The sequence below is a fragment of the Nymphaea colorata genome, chromosome 5 (assembly GCF_008831285.2).
Source record: "Nymphaea colorata isolate Beijing-Zhang1983 chromosome 5, ASM883128v2, whole genome shotgun sequence".
NCBI classification, from domain to species: Eukaryota; Viridiplantae; Streptophyta; class Magnoliopsida; order Nymphaeales; family Nymphaeaceae; genus Nymphaea; species Nymphaea colorata.
The window spans coordinates 22,406,719-22,426,728 of NC_045142.1; the positions used below are offsets into that span (position 1 = coordinate 22,406,719).

At 37.4% G+C, this 20,010-nt stretch overlaps 1 protein-coding gene across 1 annotated transcript; it reads left to right on the forward strand.

Moving 5' to 3' along the window:
• Positions 1-1,555: 1,555 nt before the first annotated feature.
• LOC116255253 (aspartic proteinase CDR1-like) lies at positions 1,556-2,328 on the forward strand. Its single transcript, XM_031631027.1, has 2 exons — positions 1,556-1,855; positions 2,008-2,328. Exons 1-2 carry the CDS (start codon positions 1,556-1,558, stop codon positions 2,326-2,328), a joined length of 621 nt encoding a protein of 206 aa, XP_031486887.1.
• Positions 2,329-20,010: the final 17,682 nt, after the last annotated feature.

Here is a 20,010-nt window from a genome sequence, read left to right on the forward strand (position 1 = left end):
CAGATGAGTAAAATGGAAAGCTTGGAACTGTGATACATAGTTGGTAAAATCATTATGAACTATTACGACAAGATAAATCGTTGCTACTTTTTTAATGACAGGTTTTTAATTTTTAAGGACCAGTCAACATCCAGCATTCAATAGATTTGAACTTATATATATATATATATATATATATATATATATATATATATATATATATATATATATTCACATTCACCAACTTAACTTTACGGTTGAGAGAAAGATGAGGAGAAGAAAAAGTATAAACTAATACTAGATGACAAAAATACTCATCACATTTTTTCTTTAGTTTTCTCTCATCCATTCATTATAATGAATCAAATAGTCCTTATGAACGAGTAGAGTAACATTGAATAATGAAGAATGATATGGCCAAAATGGCCATAGCATACCTGCAAACCCTCACTGCATGAGTCTCTGGGGTGGAAAGACATTTGTGTATATGTGTATAGAGAGAGATAGTGTGGGAGAACGATTTTCATTTTCAACCACTTCAAGGTTCACAGTCTAAAGAGGTCAATGGATAGGTTTTGGAGCAGGGATTACCATCGGTTACAGGAATAGATTCAAAAATTTTCATGAGAAGGGCTGAATTAAAGTTTCTAAATTTTGACTGAGGTCAAAATATCATTTTTCAAAATTTTTATATAGAACAAGTGAAATTTCTTAAAATTTATATATAATTTTTTTTTAAAAAAAATTTGAGGTGGGGCCAGGTCCATGCGAGCCTCCCTTGGGTCCACCCTTGATGCCTTACCAAGGCAACACTAATAAAAAAAATTTTCAATCACCACTAGGACAATCTCTTCTTCCAACGTATTCAACAGTTATTGCGGTCACCTTAGGTAATACGTTAAAGTGTCTGCGACCTTCTTTTTGTGTTTGAAAGTCTTCAAATGTTTGTGATTGGAAAGTCTTCAAGACTAATATTCAGAACTGGATTGTACCAAGTGAAATGATGGTTAACCATTGTGGAACTCCAACCAAGCACTACGAGATATACCTAAGCTTAACCACTGGAAGATGCTACCACTTTTCTCCATTGTGATGGTTACTGGTTACACAAAGGAATATGTAACTCAGTTCAGCCACATGTTTTTTTTTTTTTTTTCATAATTTCCAAATCCAAATCCTTCCCTTCATCAGCGGCGACCTTAACTATGACTTCCATTATAAATATCAACACATTTCTCCTTAATACAGCAGCCTTTTAGCGCTTACCATGGCTGCCTTCTTTTCCTCCTCAGCATTCCGCCTCCTACTTGCAGTGCTGCCTAACCCTACCACCATCTTCGGTTCCAAACCTCTCGGCTTCTCTATAGATCTCATTCATCAAGACTCATCTCTGTCACCTCTCTATGTTGGTAGCGAGCTGAGCAGGCAGTTCTGCGCTCCATGTTGCGCTCCCGCCAAATTGCTTCATGATTCGCCAATTCCACCAGCATGATCTCCAGCGAGCTGAGCAGGCGGTCCCAGTGAGTTTCTCGTCAAAATCTCGCTAGGTACCCCATCCAGCCTGTACTGGGCCATTATGGACACTGGTAGCGACCTCATATGGACAACATGCTGCCCTTGTGACAACTGCTCCATCCAAACACCAATGTTTGATCCACTTCAGTCGTCCACCAACAAGAGCCAGAGCTGCTTCGCCAGCTCTTGCAAGGAATTGCCCCAGTATGGTTGCACCAGCGACCAACGTTGCTGTTTCATATATTCCTATGTTGATGAATCCTTCATAGAAGGGATACTGGCCACCGAGACACTCTTGTTTGACGATGGTGCTGGCACCATCAAGTTTACAGGAATTGTCTTTGGTTGTGTTCATAGGAAGGCAAACCTAATACTGCCTTCCCTAAAGTTACTGGCCTTGTTGGCCTCGGCTGTGGTCCTCTCTCACTTGTTAATCAGATTGGCTCTTTTATTCATAAGAAATTTGCTTATTGTCTTCCTCCCTATATCAATGAAAACAATTCCATGGGACAGCTCAAATTCATCAAATTCAGCAAGGACGCAGAGTTTTCAGGCAAGGAAGAGGTTCAAGAGACGCCGATGGCACCAGGTAGCACAGATTATGTGCTCAACCTGATTGGCATAAGCATCGGGAACACCAGACTCAACATACAATTTGGTGTTGCACAGATGACTCCATTGTTGGGAGATGCCAGGTCGATCGTCATAGATGCGGGTACCATGCTGACTTATCTTGCCAAAGATGTGTATGATCAAGTGGCAAATGCGGTGGCTAATGTCATAAACCATGAATGCTTCTATCATCTAAGCAAGATTTGCTGTGTTACCATGTAGAGAATAATGGTGATCCATATGAAGGGTTGCCGGAGATGACCTTTCATTTCGTCAATGCAGACTGGAAGCTGCCACCTTCAAATATCTTTGGGATGTTTGGAAGTGGAATCACCTGCTTAACCATTAAAGACGAGAGATGCCCATCTTCGGAAACATTGCGCAGCAGAACATGCATGTCAAGTATGATTTGGGGAAGGGGCTGCTTTCTTTTGCACCAACTGATTGTACCCAGGGCTAAAGGCATATATATGTATGTATATATATATATATATATATATATATATATATATATATATATATATATATATATATCTTTCATGATGATCTCCGTGGTTCTCTGTACTGGTTTACAATTGGCAGCATTGGATGCTGCTTATGTTTTATGTTAGTGGAATGTCTGAGTGTCATGTAGACGATGATGTTACTTTTCCATGTTGCATAAATATATATGTGTTTAGCTTTAAAGATGTTTTCCCTTCCTCTTAAGCTTAAAGCTTAACTTATATATGACTGGGCAAGTATGAACATTAGCTACGGCTTTAACAGTTGCTAATACTCGCAGTTCTGTGCTAATAAGTAATCGTGACTGTCAAAGCTCCACCACCACAAGTCCCGTTGCCCAAACTATTACCATTGAAAATGGCCATCGTGTATTAGTTGTGTTTGTTAAGACATTAGTTGCTTTAAGTTAGCATAATGGCCATGGAATGTGCCTACACGGAATTTTCGGTCATCGCTTTACATAATGTGTTCTGTGACGGTTAGGTATGTTGCTTAACTTCTCAATGTCTTTTAATTATGCAACCAACGACTCTAACCCTCCATCTACAATGATGGCTGTTGTAGCATGCATAGTGTACTAGCTATCGATATATTTTCGAGTCCCTGACACATGTTTGGAACGAATTTTGGGATCACTGACGAATATTAAACGAGTGCATGTGTAGCTAAAATTCAGAACATATAGTAGTTGCTTAGTGTTTAAATCCATTAGAAGATTAATTTTTTGCTATAAAGAAGGCATTAATTGAAACGCAGTTACCTTTCTTGAAAAAAGAATATGGTGCTTTTATATTCTGTATTTTTAAAAACAGAATATTGTTATCTAAGAGAAAGTAAAAGCCTCAGCGCACATTAGTCAAAAGACTTTACCTCGAGAAGCATAGCATTAGTGATCAAAGAGTTACAGGGTCAAACAGAAAGAGGGTTACTTTGAGGAGCATATCGTAACTGCTGGTCGAGTTGAGGGGCTGGTGAGAGTCAGGTGGTCAATTCAATTCCCATGAATGTTACTCCCCTGAATTATGGAGGGTGGCAAGTGCTACTCCCAAATTAAAGGAGCTGGTAAGAAGAAGGAATGGGGCTTCTGCCCATGATGCAAGCATGCAGGCGGCCACTCACCAGTAACAAAGAAGGGTTTTCTCCACAAACAAGAGGTCCACTAGAATGTCATCCAAAAATTGGCCTGAATTAATTTAAGTAAATTTGAATTTGTATGGCAAACTTGTTCTATTCAGTGGCCGCTGTCTGGTGGCACGTGTTGTTATTTATTTGGCTTTAAATACTTTTAAGATTTCTTCGTTTCTATTTTTTCACTTGCTTTTTTAAATATTGTATAATCATTTATCTTACCGACAGCCTGCAGGTTATTTTGCTTTGGGTTTCGGTTCTGATTCCGATTGTTATAAACACTTGTTAGAAACGAATGGTCTGTAGAATGGATTGATTTTTACTATTACCCAAATAAATATATATTGTTGAAGGTTCCCCATTGCATTCAATCATCAAATAAGTAATCTAGTTAATTTGCTATTTATTTTAAATTTGCATTTGTCAGTGTGAACAATTCGATAATTCATAAAAAAATACACAGTTTTTTTATGATATTTCAAATTTTATAGGAACTGTATTTTGATTTGGAGGTCCCATGAAATGCATCGAAGTACAAAAAATAGAGATGCAACTAGATTTAGGGTTAGAGTCACACGTGTGCTTGTGTGGGCAGTTGCCCACATGATCTTATAAAATTTTCTTTACTTTCATTTTTACGTACGCTTTCAGCTATTTGCGTACTTATATACATCAGTGACCCTATAGGTATAAGATTGTTTAAAAAAGTGCCCCTAACCCCAACATTTCTAACTCTTGCTGCCGCTGACCATGGTTGGAGGTGGAACTAGCTAAAGATAGCTGGATGATAAAATAATGAAGTATTATAAAATAATGAAGTGTCTGATAATTGATTGTATTAAGTTTTTTACTAACCATGTAATACATGTTTTATCAATTGAAACCTTGCACAATTTTATTTTGTCAACAAGATCTTTCTTTGACTTCATAAATGGTCCACCCTTAGCCAGACTGACCCAAATTATGAGATTTGATCGACCTTTTGGGTTTTTGAGTTGAGGCAGCACCGAGTTAAAAATTCACTCAGACCTCTTCATTAGTGACTGACCCTATTCCGATTATTCCAACATTTCTAACTGCTGCAGACCATGGTTGGAGGTTGAACTAGCATAAAATAATGAATGTCTGATAATTGATTGTATTTAGTTTTTTCTTAATCATGTATTAAATGTGTTATCAATTGAAACTTTGCACAATTTTTGTTTGTCAACAAGGTCTTTCTTTGATTTCACAAATGGTCCACTGTATGCCAACTTCAAATACAGATTGCACGTGGATCTACAACTTCAGTTTAAAGGAATTAGACATTTTAGTCCTGTTGACAAATCTAGCACAGCTCTATGTTACAGAAATTTCCTAATAGCCATTGGTTAGCAAACTAACCAAAATATCTTGATTGCCACGTTATTTTCTCCAGAAACCTCGAAGGAGGATTTGGTGATGGATACGAAAGAGATACATGGGCTCTACTACATCAACTAAATCGAAGACAAACAAGGCCACCACCAACAACAATCAAATTTTCCCGGGCCAACTAAATTGAAGACAAGCAAGGCCAGGAGAAAGACAAAGAATGTATTGTCGTTTCTTTGCTGTTCTTAATTTGTACTTTGGTTTTTTCTTGTCATCTATTTTACATTTTTTTTCATTTTACTTGTGAAAATTGGTTTGAATCAACCTATTTGAATTGTACAGTTCGTTCTCGGCCCGATATTTCATGATTTTATCATCCAGATAGCACTAGCTTTGATAGTCATACATGAAAAGACCTCAATACTTGGTCCGTTTCTTGTGAAGTTATATCATGTTTTGCATGTCTCCATTATTTTGTAGCTCTAAAACAATTAATGACGTCGACTTTTCTCTATATGTCACAGCTTTCTTGAACTCCAAATCTGTCAACCCTAGAAGGTCGCTGTCCTTCCCTATCAAGCTGTAGCTGGATTTTTCCTACACGGGTTTTCCGTGAGTTCTCAAATGCAACAACCTAGCAACATCTTCTAGGTGATTGTCACCTCGAATCCATCAAAAGATGCATTTGCAACGATCAGTTGCTTGACCATGGTTTTAAATAATGGAATACAACTTTTACAGCAATTTTTAATGATACAAAATAACCATTCGAGCACAAAAATAGCTGCCCGATTTCAATATACACACACACAGGTATATATATATATATATATATATATATATATATATATATATATATATATATATATATATATATATATATATATTATATATATATATATATATATATATATATATATATATATATATATATATATATATATATATATATATATATATATATATATATATATATATAGATATATATATATGCTACACACCTTAATTAGGTCATCATGCCACACACCTTAATTAGGTCAATGATGCATCACTCAGATGCTTTGAGGCGTTCTTCTAGGTGATGCACAGAGACCTCATGCAGGTGTGCACCTCTAACAACACTGGTTTTCGCTACTTGTCAAAGAAAGAAAAATCTGACAGAAGAATATTCCATGCATGACTCTTTGGAAGTCCACATCTTCCGTTAATCTTTCCACCTTAAGAGCTTTTTCATAATAAAAAAGCAAATCAGGCCAAATCAGAGAGAGAGAGAGAGAGAGAGAGAGAGAGAGAGAGAGAGAGGGTGATAACAGTTGCTCATGATGAGTGGAGAGCGTTCAGCTGAGTTCTGGTGGACATGGACCAACACGAACAGATTTGCATTAATAAAACAGTCAAAGCAAAAGAGAGAGTGTCCGGTCCAAGAAGGTACTCTATATAGAGAAGATACATCTTGTAAAAAAAAGATGACTAAGAAGATTGATTTTATATATATATATATATATATATATATATATATATATATATATATATATATATATATATATATATATATATATATATCCTGTAGAAACGGATTGTCAAAACAGGTTATATGTAAAAAAATTGTGTATATGGGTACATAATGACCCAAATATCCCTGTTTATAGTAATAAAGGAACATTTTAAAAGGGTAAAAAAAGGTTATGAAAAAATAAAAAAGTGTAAAATAGACATAGTACGTCATTAAAAAATTCAGAAATAACCCAACCTTCATCTTTTTTCCTATGATACTATATACTTGTGGATCCAGAGAAGTGTGCAGCAACTCGATCTCATATCTCATATCGGGCACTGACCACTTCCACAGATTCAAGTGGCTGAAGAAGAAGAAAGAGGAGATGGGGTTGGTGGAGTTGGAGAAACTGAACTTTAGCCACCAGCGTTGTCATGGAATGTCGCTTGTCGATTTCTTCAATCGATGCGGCTAGAGTTTTCGACACTGAAGGTCAACGGTGAAGCTCTCTCTAAAGAATGTAGGTGGCCTTAGACTTAATTTCTTGCTTAGGTGGGCATTTGAGATCCTTTTAATGACGTACGTGGAGGGCTATATATCTATATTATCCAATATATTGCATGCCTAAGGTCTGATTTGTACAGGTGAAAAGTGAAAACTGGAAGGAAAGCACCTCTAACATCACAAAGCACCCACCTAAATATGCTTTCTATATCAAAATTTTATCCCTCTATACATATCATTCTTGCAGCCAAAACAATACCAAAAGCCGAATTTTTCATTATAACTCACGACCTTTGAAAGTTGATGAAACAGACTGATGGTTGCTAACATCATCTCTAAGAACTGATCGCCTTCCAACCAATACTTCCGGCTCAAACCGGACGGTTGCTGTAATGCCCACGTTTTTCTTTTTCTTTTTCTTTATTATCACAAAAATTTTAATAAGAGTATAGGCTATAATTGGTAGATTCAATTACTGATAAAAATAGTTGAAACTGTCAACTATATCATAAAGGCGGCAGTCATGGAAAGAAATGAATGGGATACCAAATATATACCAAGGTAGAAGTGGTAACTAAAAATATTAAAAGAAACTAAAGATGATTGAGAGCAGCTGAGAAGCCTTCCTGAGAAAAATCATTTGGGGGTGTTGCTCGCCATGTATTGGCCTAATTTAACCCCAGACCTCAGGTTCCCATTTGCTGCAGCCATAGCGGAAGGGTTCCAGCTGTTAGAAATTAGGAAAAAGTGAAAGCTATCCCTTTTTTTCCTGCATCTTGGGGTGAAGATCAAGAGCAAGGTGGCACTGGTCCATGTGACTGTTATCCGCAGCTTGGAGGATCAAGAAAGCCAAGGAGCTAGGGTACTGACACTAAAAAAATCAGGGGCTGTACAGTTAGAGAGACCCTGGTAAGTGTTATATAGTTTCTTCTATAAATAATTTATATAGGTAGGTATATATATATATGTAAAGCAAGGAGAATTCTACTTGGTGGGGCTGAAATTATACATGTAAATGCATGTTTTGCAAGGAAATCGTGCTACACTGCCTTGGAACGGCAGTCTTCCAGGCGGACTGAATTGATTGCAGCATAGAGCAATAAGGTATGGGAATACTCAGCTATGAATGCAGCATGTAGCCCTAGAAAGATGCAGGATACGAAAGACCACAGTGAAAGCAGTTGTGGGCTCTGATACCAAGTTAAAAGAAAAGATGAACACACAGGTGTAACGTGGTTCGGCTAAAATCAGCCTACAACCACACAAGGACTCCCTCTTCTATTCTATAACCAGACAGAGAGAGTACAAATATTTATAGTCACTTTATACAATTTAGATCCTTGATTTTAGGATCTTGATTTACACGACAGATTTGGGCAGAATTATAGAAGAAGATAGCAGAAATGATTTCTTTCTCATTTCGAGAAGATTGGTCAGTTTTGGATAGCTCTTGAGTTTTGGAAACCATACCCTGTCCTTTGTAACTGATCCTAATCGTATCCATTCCACAGATCTTATCATTGTTAACAAATCTAGCACAACTCTATGTTACAGAAATTTCTGAATATTTTCTCCAAGAAGAATGTCATTCTACTGGACTAGAAACCTCGGAAGAGGCTTGGTGATGGTTATGAGAGAGATGGGCTCTATCTTCCAGCTGACAAGAAGAATGAAGAATCACTCCTATGGCACAAGAAATCATACAGAAGAGTGAAGAATCACTCCTATGACACAAACCAGGCTGAGTCTTGAGTATTGCTGACATTTTCTCGGCTACTAGATGCATTATCAGATTTTCCCATGTTGGGTGCCATGGGTATAAACACTTTTGGAATATGATAACATTGCCAAGCTGTATGATTTCTTCTGCCAAAATATTGAGAAGTTACTCCTTGGGTAGACTTGTTAGTATTATTATTTTTTCCATAGTTTCCTCTTCCTCCATTATGGCCTCTACCCCGACCACCATTATAGTTGCCACGCCCACGCCCTTGGTCAGTAATAAAAGCACACCCATGCCCTTGGTCAGTAATAAAAGCATGCCCACACCCTTGTTCAGCAATAAAGGCAGTGGCAATGGCTTCAACCTGAGTCATCTGGGATGAAGAAAGCATTCCAAGTCGTCGGCCTTGAGTAATTAACATATCATATAATTCAGACCATGAAGGCAGAGCTTTGAATGTAGTAACCGTGGTAATAAAAGATTCATATTCAGAATTCAGTCCATTCAAGGTATAGAGAACAAGGTCTGTATCTGATACAAAGTGCTGCACTCTGCTAAGTGAATCATGTAAGAAACTAATATGTTGAAGGTATTCAGTCATAGACATTCCTCCCTTTTTTATGTTTTGTAATTCTCTTTTCAACTGAATAATACGAAGATTATTTTGTGAGGCATACTGTTTTTCAAGGATGCACCAAGCATCTATAGCCGTGCCAACACCAACTAGTTGTGACATGACTGGTTGAGTCACAGTGACTTTGATCCAACTTAGTGCAAGTTGGTCTTCATGATACCATAAATCATAATCAGTATTTTCTTTTGTGTGTGCGTCATCAAGAAATTCTGGTTGAGCAGAATATTTTCCATTAACATACTTGATCAAATTTTGACTTTTCATAACACTTTCAATTTGAGAACACCAAAGAAAATAATTTGATCGATCAAGCTTGACTGAAACCAAACTTGAGAAAGCATTCCATTGTGTACCTGGTGGAGTAGGAGTGCGAGAAGCGTTAGAAGAGGACAATGCAGGCATATTATACTAGAAATTTCTCCCTCATTCAATCAACAGCCGATGAGCACAGTCAATACGATTTGTGTCTGATGAACAAAAAAGGCGACTGAGGAGGTGGATCGGGCGACTAAAGGGGCAGATAGGCCTCGGTGGCACTCCCTTGTTAGCATGCTCCTCGCTGAACAGGTGAACACAAAAGGAAACAGCACGCTCCTTTGTGAGGGCTGTAAACAGCGTGACCTTCCCTTGTTGAGAGACAGAAAAAGAAGTCAACAACATGCTCCTCAGTGAAGGCTGGAAAGAGCATGGCCTTCCTTAGACAAAAAAGGAGGCACGTGCCTCGGTGAAGGCAAGAAACAACACACTCCAAAAGGAAGGCATGTGCCTCAATGAAGATAGGAAACAACACACTCGGTGCCACACCTTTGTTCAAACATTAAAAGGACCACTACGCTCCTCGGTGAAACAGCACACTCGTCGGTGAAGACAGGAAGCAGCACGCTCCTCGGTGAAGGCCTTGGTGGCTTTCACTTGCTAACCACAAAAAAAAAGAGCATGAAACCACACGCTCCTCTTTGGTTTCCCTTGTTACGCAAAAAACTGTGGATGTAGGAAGAGGAACAGGAGATGAAATAGGGGACGCAGTGGATTGACTGGCTGGAAAACGATAGTGCCGGCATCAAACAATGGTCGTGCACCAGACAGGTGAAGCATGGCTCTAGAAAGATGTAGGATACGGAAGACCACGGTGAAAGCAGTTGCAGGCTCTGATACCAAGTGAAAAGAAAAGATGAACACATAGGTGTAACGTGGTTCGGCTAAAATCAGCCTACATCCACACAAAGACTCTCTCTTCTATTCTATAACCAGACAGAGAGAGTGCAAATATTTATATTCACTTTATACAATTTAGATCCTTGATTTCAGGATCTTGATTAACACAACAGATTTGGGCAGACTTATAGAATAAGAGAGGAGAAATGATTTCTTTCTCATTTAGAGAAGATTGGTCAGTTTTGGATAGGTCTTGAGTTTTGGAAACCATACCCTGTCCTTTGTAACTGATCCTGATTGTATCCGTTCCATAGATCTTATCATTGTTAACAAATCTAGCACAGCTCCATGTTACATAAATTTCTGAATATTTTCTCCAAGAAGAAGGTCATTTCTCAAAAGTCTAGAACTTTTGTCCTACAATAAACAATTTATTTCTACATGTTGGATTTTTTCATGGCTGGACCTTAGCCCTATGTACATTCAATTGGTGCAAAAGAAAACAGTCTGTTGCCCAAATCATACTTGACATGCATGTTCTGCTACACAATATTCCCAAAGATGGGCATCTCTCCATCTTTAATGGCTAAGCAGGCGATTCCACTTCTAAACATTCCAAAGATATTTGAAGGTGGCAGATTCCAGTCTGCATTAGTGAAATGACAGGTCATCTCCGGCAACCCTTCATATGGATCACCATTGTTCTCAACATGGTAACACAGCAAATCTTGCTCAGGAGGATAGAAGCGTTCACGGTTTATGACATTTGCCACTGCATTTGCCACTGCATTTGCCACTTGACCATACACATCTTTGGCAAGAAAAGTCAGGCCGGTACCCGAGTCTATGATGATCGATCTGGCATCTCCCAACAATAACAATGCAGTCGTTTGTGCACCACCAAATTGTATGTTGAGTCTGCTGTTCTCGACACTTATATTTGTCAGGATGTGCACATAAAAGCTGCCTTCACCACCATCTGATGCCATCGGCATCTCTTGAACCTCTTCTGTGCCTGAAAACTTTGCATCCTCGCCGAATTTGAGCTGTCCCGCAGAATTGTTTTCATTGCTATATGGAGGAAGACAGTAAGCAAATTTGACATCCATGGAAGAGCCAATCTGTTTAACAAGAGAGAGAGTACCATGGCCAATGCCAACAAGGCCAGGAACTTTACACAGGGCAGAATCAGGATTATCTTCACGATGAACACAACCAAAGACAATTCCTTCATGCTTGATGGTGTCGGCACCATTGTCAAACAAGAGCGTCTCGGAGGCTAGGACCCCTTCTACTTTGGAATTGTCTCCATAGGAATATCTGAACCAGCAAAGTTGGTCGCTGGTGCACCGATGGTCGCACAATTCCGTGCAAAAGCTGGTGGAGCATCTCTGGTTCTTGTAGGTGGACGACTGAAGTGGATCAAACATTGGTGTTTTGACGGGGCAGTTGTCACAATGGCGGTATGTTGTCCATATGAGGTTGCTACCAGTGCCTATAATGGCCCAGTATGGGCTGGATGGGGTACCTAGCGAGAGTTTCACGAGAAGCTCACCGGGACCAGCCATCACGGGGCCGGAGATCACGCTGGTGGTATTGGCAAACCGTGAAGCAATGCTGCGGGAGCGCAAGATGGAGCACAGAGCTGCCTGCTAAGCTCGTTGATCTAGAGTGGATGAAGGGTCATAGAGAGGTGACAGGGATGAGTCTCGATGAATGAGGTCTGTAGAGAAGCCGAGAGGTTTGGAAGCGAAGATTGTGGTCAGGTTAGGCAGTATTGCAAGTAGGAGCTGCTGCAGGAAGTGGCTGATTGCTAAGGGGGAGAAGAAGGCTGCCATGGTGTGGACTAAAAGGTTGCAGTGCTAAGGAGAAATTTGTTGATATTTATAATGGAAGTCATAGTTATGGTGGCCGCTGAAGAAGGGAACGATTTGGATTTGAAAATTGTGCAAAAAAAAAAGACATGTGGCTGAACTGAGTTACATATTCCTTTGTGTAACCAGTAACCATCACAATGGAGAAAAGTGGTAGCATCTTCCAATGGTTAAGCTTAGGTATAACAATCACAAACATTTGAAGACTTTCAAACACAAAAGGAAGGCCGCATACACTTTAACGTATATTTTGACCGTAGTCAAAATTTAGAAACATTAATTCGGCCCTTCTCACGAAAATTTTTTTGCTCTGTCCCTGTAACACATGGTATTCCCTGCTCCAAAACCTGTCCATTGACCTCCTTAAACCGTGAACGTTGAAGTGAGGGTTTGCTCTGCTTGTGTTGATATATATAGATATATATATATATATATATATATATATATATATATATATATATATATGCAAATGTCTTTCCACCCCACGATATTATGGGCTCCCATCTGGTGATAGTTCATGGGGCAGAGGCTCATGCAGTGAGGGTTTGTAGGTATGGTATGTCCATTTTGGCCATATCATATGCCTCTTTTATTTTTTTATATATATAGCAAAAAATTAAATGGCGACTCTGATTATTCAATGTTACTCTACTCATTCATAAGGACTATTTGATTCATTATAATGAATGGACAAGAGAAAACCAAAGAAAAAAAAGTAATGGGTATTTTTGTCATCTAGTATTAGTTTATACTTTTTTTTCTTTATCTTTCTCTCAACCATTAAGTGGGTGAATGTTAATATGACCAGAATATATATATATATATATATATATATATATATATGTATGTATGTATATATAAATATATATAATTGGCTGGCGTTGCATGGCTACTAACAATATTTTATGTTATCAAAGTCTTGCATTAAGTGATGTTTATCCACTCTCAAGACTGTAAAAGGTTTCATGTTTGAGTTGAAGTTGGACTTGCATTTCATTCTTAAATCAAAATTCCAAACCATCAAACACCCCCTAAAAGAGCGGTCGACCGTTTGTTTGTTCGTGGCCATTCTCTCGGGCCAGGCTATCTATAATAGTGTGTAGTCATCTTTTGACATCATTCTCCTTCTCTTTTTTGCTTCTATATATTATTGTTTGTGTGCTGTTTTTTATAATTTGGGGATTTCTTTTGATCTATTTTATAATATTTTTTTTTCATTTCATATGTGAAAATTGGTTTGAATCAACCTATTTGAATCATACCAGCTTGTTCACATGAATGATGAAATTACAATTGGCAAAGTTTAATATTTTATAAATAAACTTGTGCCGACCCCTTTCCTAAAAAATAACATAACGTATGTAGGACTCTAATTTTAGATGAGCAGCAGGTCACCCCCACAATCTTAGTGAAAGCCAGAAGCTCCCTCTTTCCCCTTACCCTCAAGCCCACGGCCGCATCGATGCTTGTGAGTGGGGCCAAATATCCATCAACAAGTATAGTGCTTCCACTCCAGTTGCAGTATAGAAATGTAGCACCAACATCACTCGCGCTCGGTCAGACTTCTGCTAAGCATCCCCCTTTCCGTCTACCTACTTAGGGGTTGTTCTTATTTTGAAAATTTTATGAGTGTCCCTGCTGTCAAATGACTCTTTAACAATATTGGAGCCACATTGCGGATATTGTAAGCAATTTCCCTTCCCAGTCATTGATACTAGTTTTTAAAACTTTTTATATACCTTAAAGTTGAAAATTAAACTAATACTGCCCCTTAGCCAGAAATTTTTGGATTTGCCACTACCCCTTTAGGGTTCCATTTTTCTTCAGCTTGTTCTCTCGCTGAAAACCATTTTGGTGATTTTTGGACTCTAATTAGTTTGAAGGCATGAAGGATAGACTCTCCATCCAACATGCACCAAACTCCATAAGTTGGTGATGTACTCCATATTTTGGTGATTGATTATAACCTTGCTTGGATTATCTTGCAATCAAGTTGAGGAGTTATCATGTTCTAAGTTTAAAATATATAGTTTTCCAGTACCTAAAACAAATTTTTTTATAATAATGTAATTGCACTGCATGAACTTCCGGCAGCGGCTGCTTCTGGCATCAAATAGGTATTTTTTTTTGCTCAGAAACTATCGTGGGAGATCCTCGTTCTATTCATGAGACATCAAATAGGTAATTAAATAGATAAATGACAGGAATTAATCCACTGTCTATGTCATAATTTACAGACACCAAGATTGGAACATTTTCCGGGTGGGGGGGGGGGGTTGGGGGGACCTATAGTGGCTGGTGACATTAGCTAGTAATGTAACAAGTTCTTGCGTCATTTACCAGGGATTGCATGCAACTTTTTGTGTTTCTGCACCCTTCTCGAAAATCCAAGCAATGCTAAGTAATAACGTTTGAATATTCTTGTGTTGAAGAATTCCAATCACAAATTGATCAAGAACAGAGACATCTTAACGTATAGGTAACCCACAGTAAGCATTGAACATGTTGTAAGAGGGAAAGCATTGAAGCTAAGTGTTGGTTGCTGTGCACCATTGCCTATACCAGTCAGTCAAAAATATATTGTGATGATGCTGGACCCAGTCACTGTCACATCATAGTGTGCACGTTTGATGTGACTCACGTGCCCTATAGCCAAAAAGTCTTCACTCTGCCACTAAAAAATGGGTTCAGAACACAAGTTGGCGGGTCAGCATGAGCTTATTCGTGTCATGAGAAATCAATTTTTTGATGGGATAGTCATATGATCCATCTATTCTAGAAGGTTGACTGGAAAATAGACGAATGTCATCATACTTTAAACATGTTTAACGATTAAAATGGGTGATTAACAATGGATTGGCAAGACCATTTCTGAATATTCAAGGGATTCAAAAGTTAGCCTATTTTTTTCTCTTTGAACTGGCCTTTGTGTCCAAATAAGACGAACCCCTACGGCTGGATGGTTATTTGTTTGTTTGGTGTTGATAAAAACCATTGCAAAAGATGCATTCGCAATGATCAATTGCTTGAACATGGTTGTCAATGATGGAATACAACTTTTATGGCAGTTTTTAACAACACAAAATAACCATCCGAGCATAGAAATAGCTGCGATTTCAACACACACACACACACACACACACACACACACACACACATATATATATATATATATATATATATTCCCTCTAGCATTGCTTTGTTTGATGCTTCTAGTATGCTTTCTATCTGCGAAGATGTTTAACCTGGCCCTACAAGTGACAGACATTATCTATGTCTACAGATGACCTTTGCACAATTATTTCCGATGCTGAAACAAGTACATTTTTTTTGGGATTTACCATCATAGAAACTGATTCTGTTGAATTTGAATGAACCTGCACTTGTTGGGACACCTGGTACAGAATAGGGGGTTAGGAGCCCAGACAGAAGATCAAAATTCTAGACAAAGGACACTGGGTATAAATTTTTCAATTTTTAAAGAATGAGAAAATTTGTTCAAAAATATTAATATAAAAATAAAAAAATTTAAAATTTATGTAATTACCAATACTTAACGAAAGAAAGTTATGTGTCCATCAAAGGAGAGAAGAATATTTTGATAATTTATTAAAAATATTCTCCTTAGTCTTTTTACTTTTTTCTATTTTCAATTTTGTCTTTATAATTTTTTTAATGTGAATTAAAGTTATTTTAATCATTAACCATATTGATGTACAAAAAAATTATGCATCAGTATAGCGACACTTAACCTATACCTGCCTCTACTCCTGCTAGCTTCTCTCAACAGGTGTTATGGGACTTATTGTCATCTTTTAAAGGCAGTACTGATTTTAATGAGTCGCCTCCATCAGATGGGTAGAACCCTTGTGGCCTTCTTCCCGCAAAAAAAACTACTTTAAAGAGGCCCACACACTAGTCCACATTTTTGAAAAATATGTTTGGTTGGCAAAAATTCATCATCCAAATGCTTTGGATGATGGCTAGAACGGAAAGGGAAAGGAGAAAAGTGAGGAAAGGATGGACAAAGAAAGAAAGAACATTTCATTTCTAGGTCTTGCTTTTGTTTACAATTTCAAAAAGCGGACCAAAAAGGCATTGTATTTTCTTTACCATAGACCTTCCCTTAAAAGGATAAGGAAGCCTGGAATAACAACATATCTATTGAATCCAAACATGGTAGTACTCATTTTGGAAATATCTAGTGCCAACTTCACTCAATGGGTAAGTCATGAATCCTTAACCTAAATCCATTTTACCAAAAGTTTCTACAATATCAATCTATCCTTTTGTACAACCCAATAATTTCAAAAAATGAGCCATCTATGAGTCCAATTGTATTTTGGTGACTTTTTTCTTTGGACTTAACAGGCTGGCGCATTGTTTAATCCATGTTTCATTTCCTATAAAACTACTTATTTCCTATAAAATTACTTGGGGGCGCCCATAAGCTCATCTCTCTCTCCCACTCGCCAGTGCGGACTACTATTTAAAATAAGAATAAAACATGTAATACCCATCTCTTTCTCTGTCCCTCTCTCTCTCTATCTCTATACATGCAAGACAACTCAAATGGCATGGAGCTGTTTCTTTGTTTCTTTCTTCCACCACATTTTCACTTTCAGTGGTAGACAAGTCAAAAAAGAGAGGAACCACCCTGTTAAATAGGAACCATTAGTTTACATGATATGACAGTTCTATCATCGTTGATATTACAGTTCCAGACTTGGTGGCAGAGACGCAGACGTGGAGGTGGAATAAAAAGGCTTGAATCAAAATACTTATGTGAAGTTGGAAGAAGATTGTGTTCCCATGGAAATATGGTGGCTATGGAAGAACATGAATTATGAATACCATGACAACAAGAAAAATCAAAATCTGTTACATCAGAGGCAATTGACCATCTTTTTATTATGATTCAACAAGTGCTAAATATCACTCTTAAAGAAGAAGAATGAGTTTCCACAACTTTTGGTCCCTTTTTATGTAGGAAGTCCCTCACATATATCATCGACTTCAACACAGATCAGCATCACCACAAAAGCATATAGAAGACTGATATGCTAATGAAACCACATCTGAAAGATGCCTTGGTTTGATTGACCTACTTCCCCTTCCCTATTTTAATGCTTTTCACAGTACCTACACCACGGTCCTTATAAAAGACATAGCAATGTCATCGAAAATTTTATTTATATATATATATATATATATATATATACATACATATACATAAATATATATATATATGAATATGTATGTATATATATATACATACATATTTATATATATATATATATGTATGTATATGTATGTATGTATATATATATGTATATGTATGTATATATATATATATGTACATATATATATGTATGTATATATATATACACACACACGCGCGCACACTACTTCGGTCACAAACAAAAACCAACAGACCTCTTATATTTGTGTTAAAAAGTGTTTTGAACTAAATGTGAATCTCCTAATTTGTTCATTATAAACACTAATTTAATCTAAATAATGTTCAAGTTCAAATTACTTTTATAAAAGGAAGTTTTTTTTTATACTATTAAAATTTTAATGTTATAACAGCCATTTCTTTTTTAATTATTATGGTATATTAATAAAATAAAAAATAACTAACTTAATGTATGTTTATCACCAAATATACTTGAAGATACTGCTAAATTATGAAAAATAAAATTTAATAGACCTGGCTTCCGTCCCTTACCTAAGTGGTATGTTTTTTTATCATCTTATATGTATAAATATATATATTCATAGGCACACACAGGAGAGAGAGAGAGAGAGAGAGAGAGAGCTTGTATTAAATTAAACTAAAGAGTAATGGAAAAACAAAAGGAAATAGAGAACAAACAGTATAGAAGAAGCGAGGAACCAATCCGACAGCCAGAAAGCCTTTACGATAGCTAAAAGTCTCCCTTCAGAACGTTTGCAATAAATGGTGAAAATTAAAACGGGCATTAGGAAAGAAGACTTCATTGAGAATGATCCAAATCTTTCACCAGAAGATACATAACTTAGACTTGCGAAGGGCCGGCGATCCAAGTAAAAGATCAGTAAAACACAAATACAGATGGCAAATGGATCTACAACTTCAGTAAAAGGAATCAGACATTTGCCTCTTGTTAGCAAATCTAGCACAGCTCCATATTTGATCAAATTACAATTGCCTTCGCATGCAGAGTTCTTTATTTTATTAAATAATCTTATTCCTAGTCCCATGAGTTCTTTTTGGGGATGGCCTGGGCCTCCGTTTTTACACCCCTACCATGTCCAATGATATTGGTTCATGTCAGTCAGTACAGGGTTTGTGCCCGGTCCGGTCAAAGGACACCGAACGGATCAGGCTGGTCTTTCTTTGGAAAACTAAATGTAGAAAATAAATGAGTGGCTGCTCGTTGTGTTCGGCCAGTCGCTAATTGTCAAACAAAATAATGGAAATAAAAGGGTGGTTTCTCATTGTGTTCGACCAGTCTTTACTTGTCAAAATAGCAATCCAAGAAACTGGGCTGCGCACTGCATCAATGGTCCAGCCATACTGTTTTTACATGTATATGGCTTGACCGGACCCACCAGTTACCATTTGATGTTTCTCATATGCCTTTTATGTGGGCAAATGCCCATCCTGATCTCTTTCTTGGGAACATAAAATAACATATATTAATATCGAGTTACATGCACAAGGTTGTACACACAAATGTATACCAAAAAGAAAAAAAAAAGAAAGGGGTTGGGGTATTTTTGACTTTTTTTTTTGTAAAGAAGTGTATATTTTGGGATTTTTTACTTTTTCATAAACACTTTTTCTCCTTCTAAAAATATATTTTTATTTTTTACTTATTATGTACAATTTTTTATACATAGGTGTGTAAACATAACCAGTATGTGAGTAGAGACAAATGTCCATAATGCCCATGTGCACGTCAGTAGAGCCAAATGTCCATCAACTGGCATAGTGCTTCCACCCTAGTTGCACTAGTATAGCACATTGCTCTCAAATGATAATCTTGCTTAGATTATCTTGCAATCGAGTTATCATGATATAAGTGTAACATATATAGTTTTCCCGTACCTAACAAATATGTTCAATTATAATAATGTAATTGGTCTGCATGCCCATCCGGCAGCCACGGCTTGTGATATCAAGTAGGTGTTGTTTTGCTGGGAAACTGCCAAGGGAGCCCCTCGCTTTATTGAAATGACAAATAGGTAATTAAATAAATAATTTAATCCACTGTCTATGTCACTAATTTCTAGACACCAGCTGACATTGTAACATTTTGTGAGGGAACTATGTTGTAAGAAGGGCAGTAGCGGAGCTAAGGGTGGGTCGGTGTGCACCATATTTACCCATACCAGTTAGTCAAAAATTATATTGTGATAAAGATGGACTCAGTTCCAGTCACATCATAGTGCCCACATGGGCACTATCAAACTCAGGTCGGGTACTCAAGCGATGTTCAGTCAAAAAATTTGGGTACTGCCACTAAAGATGAGGTTGAGGTTACAA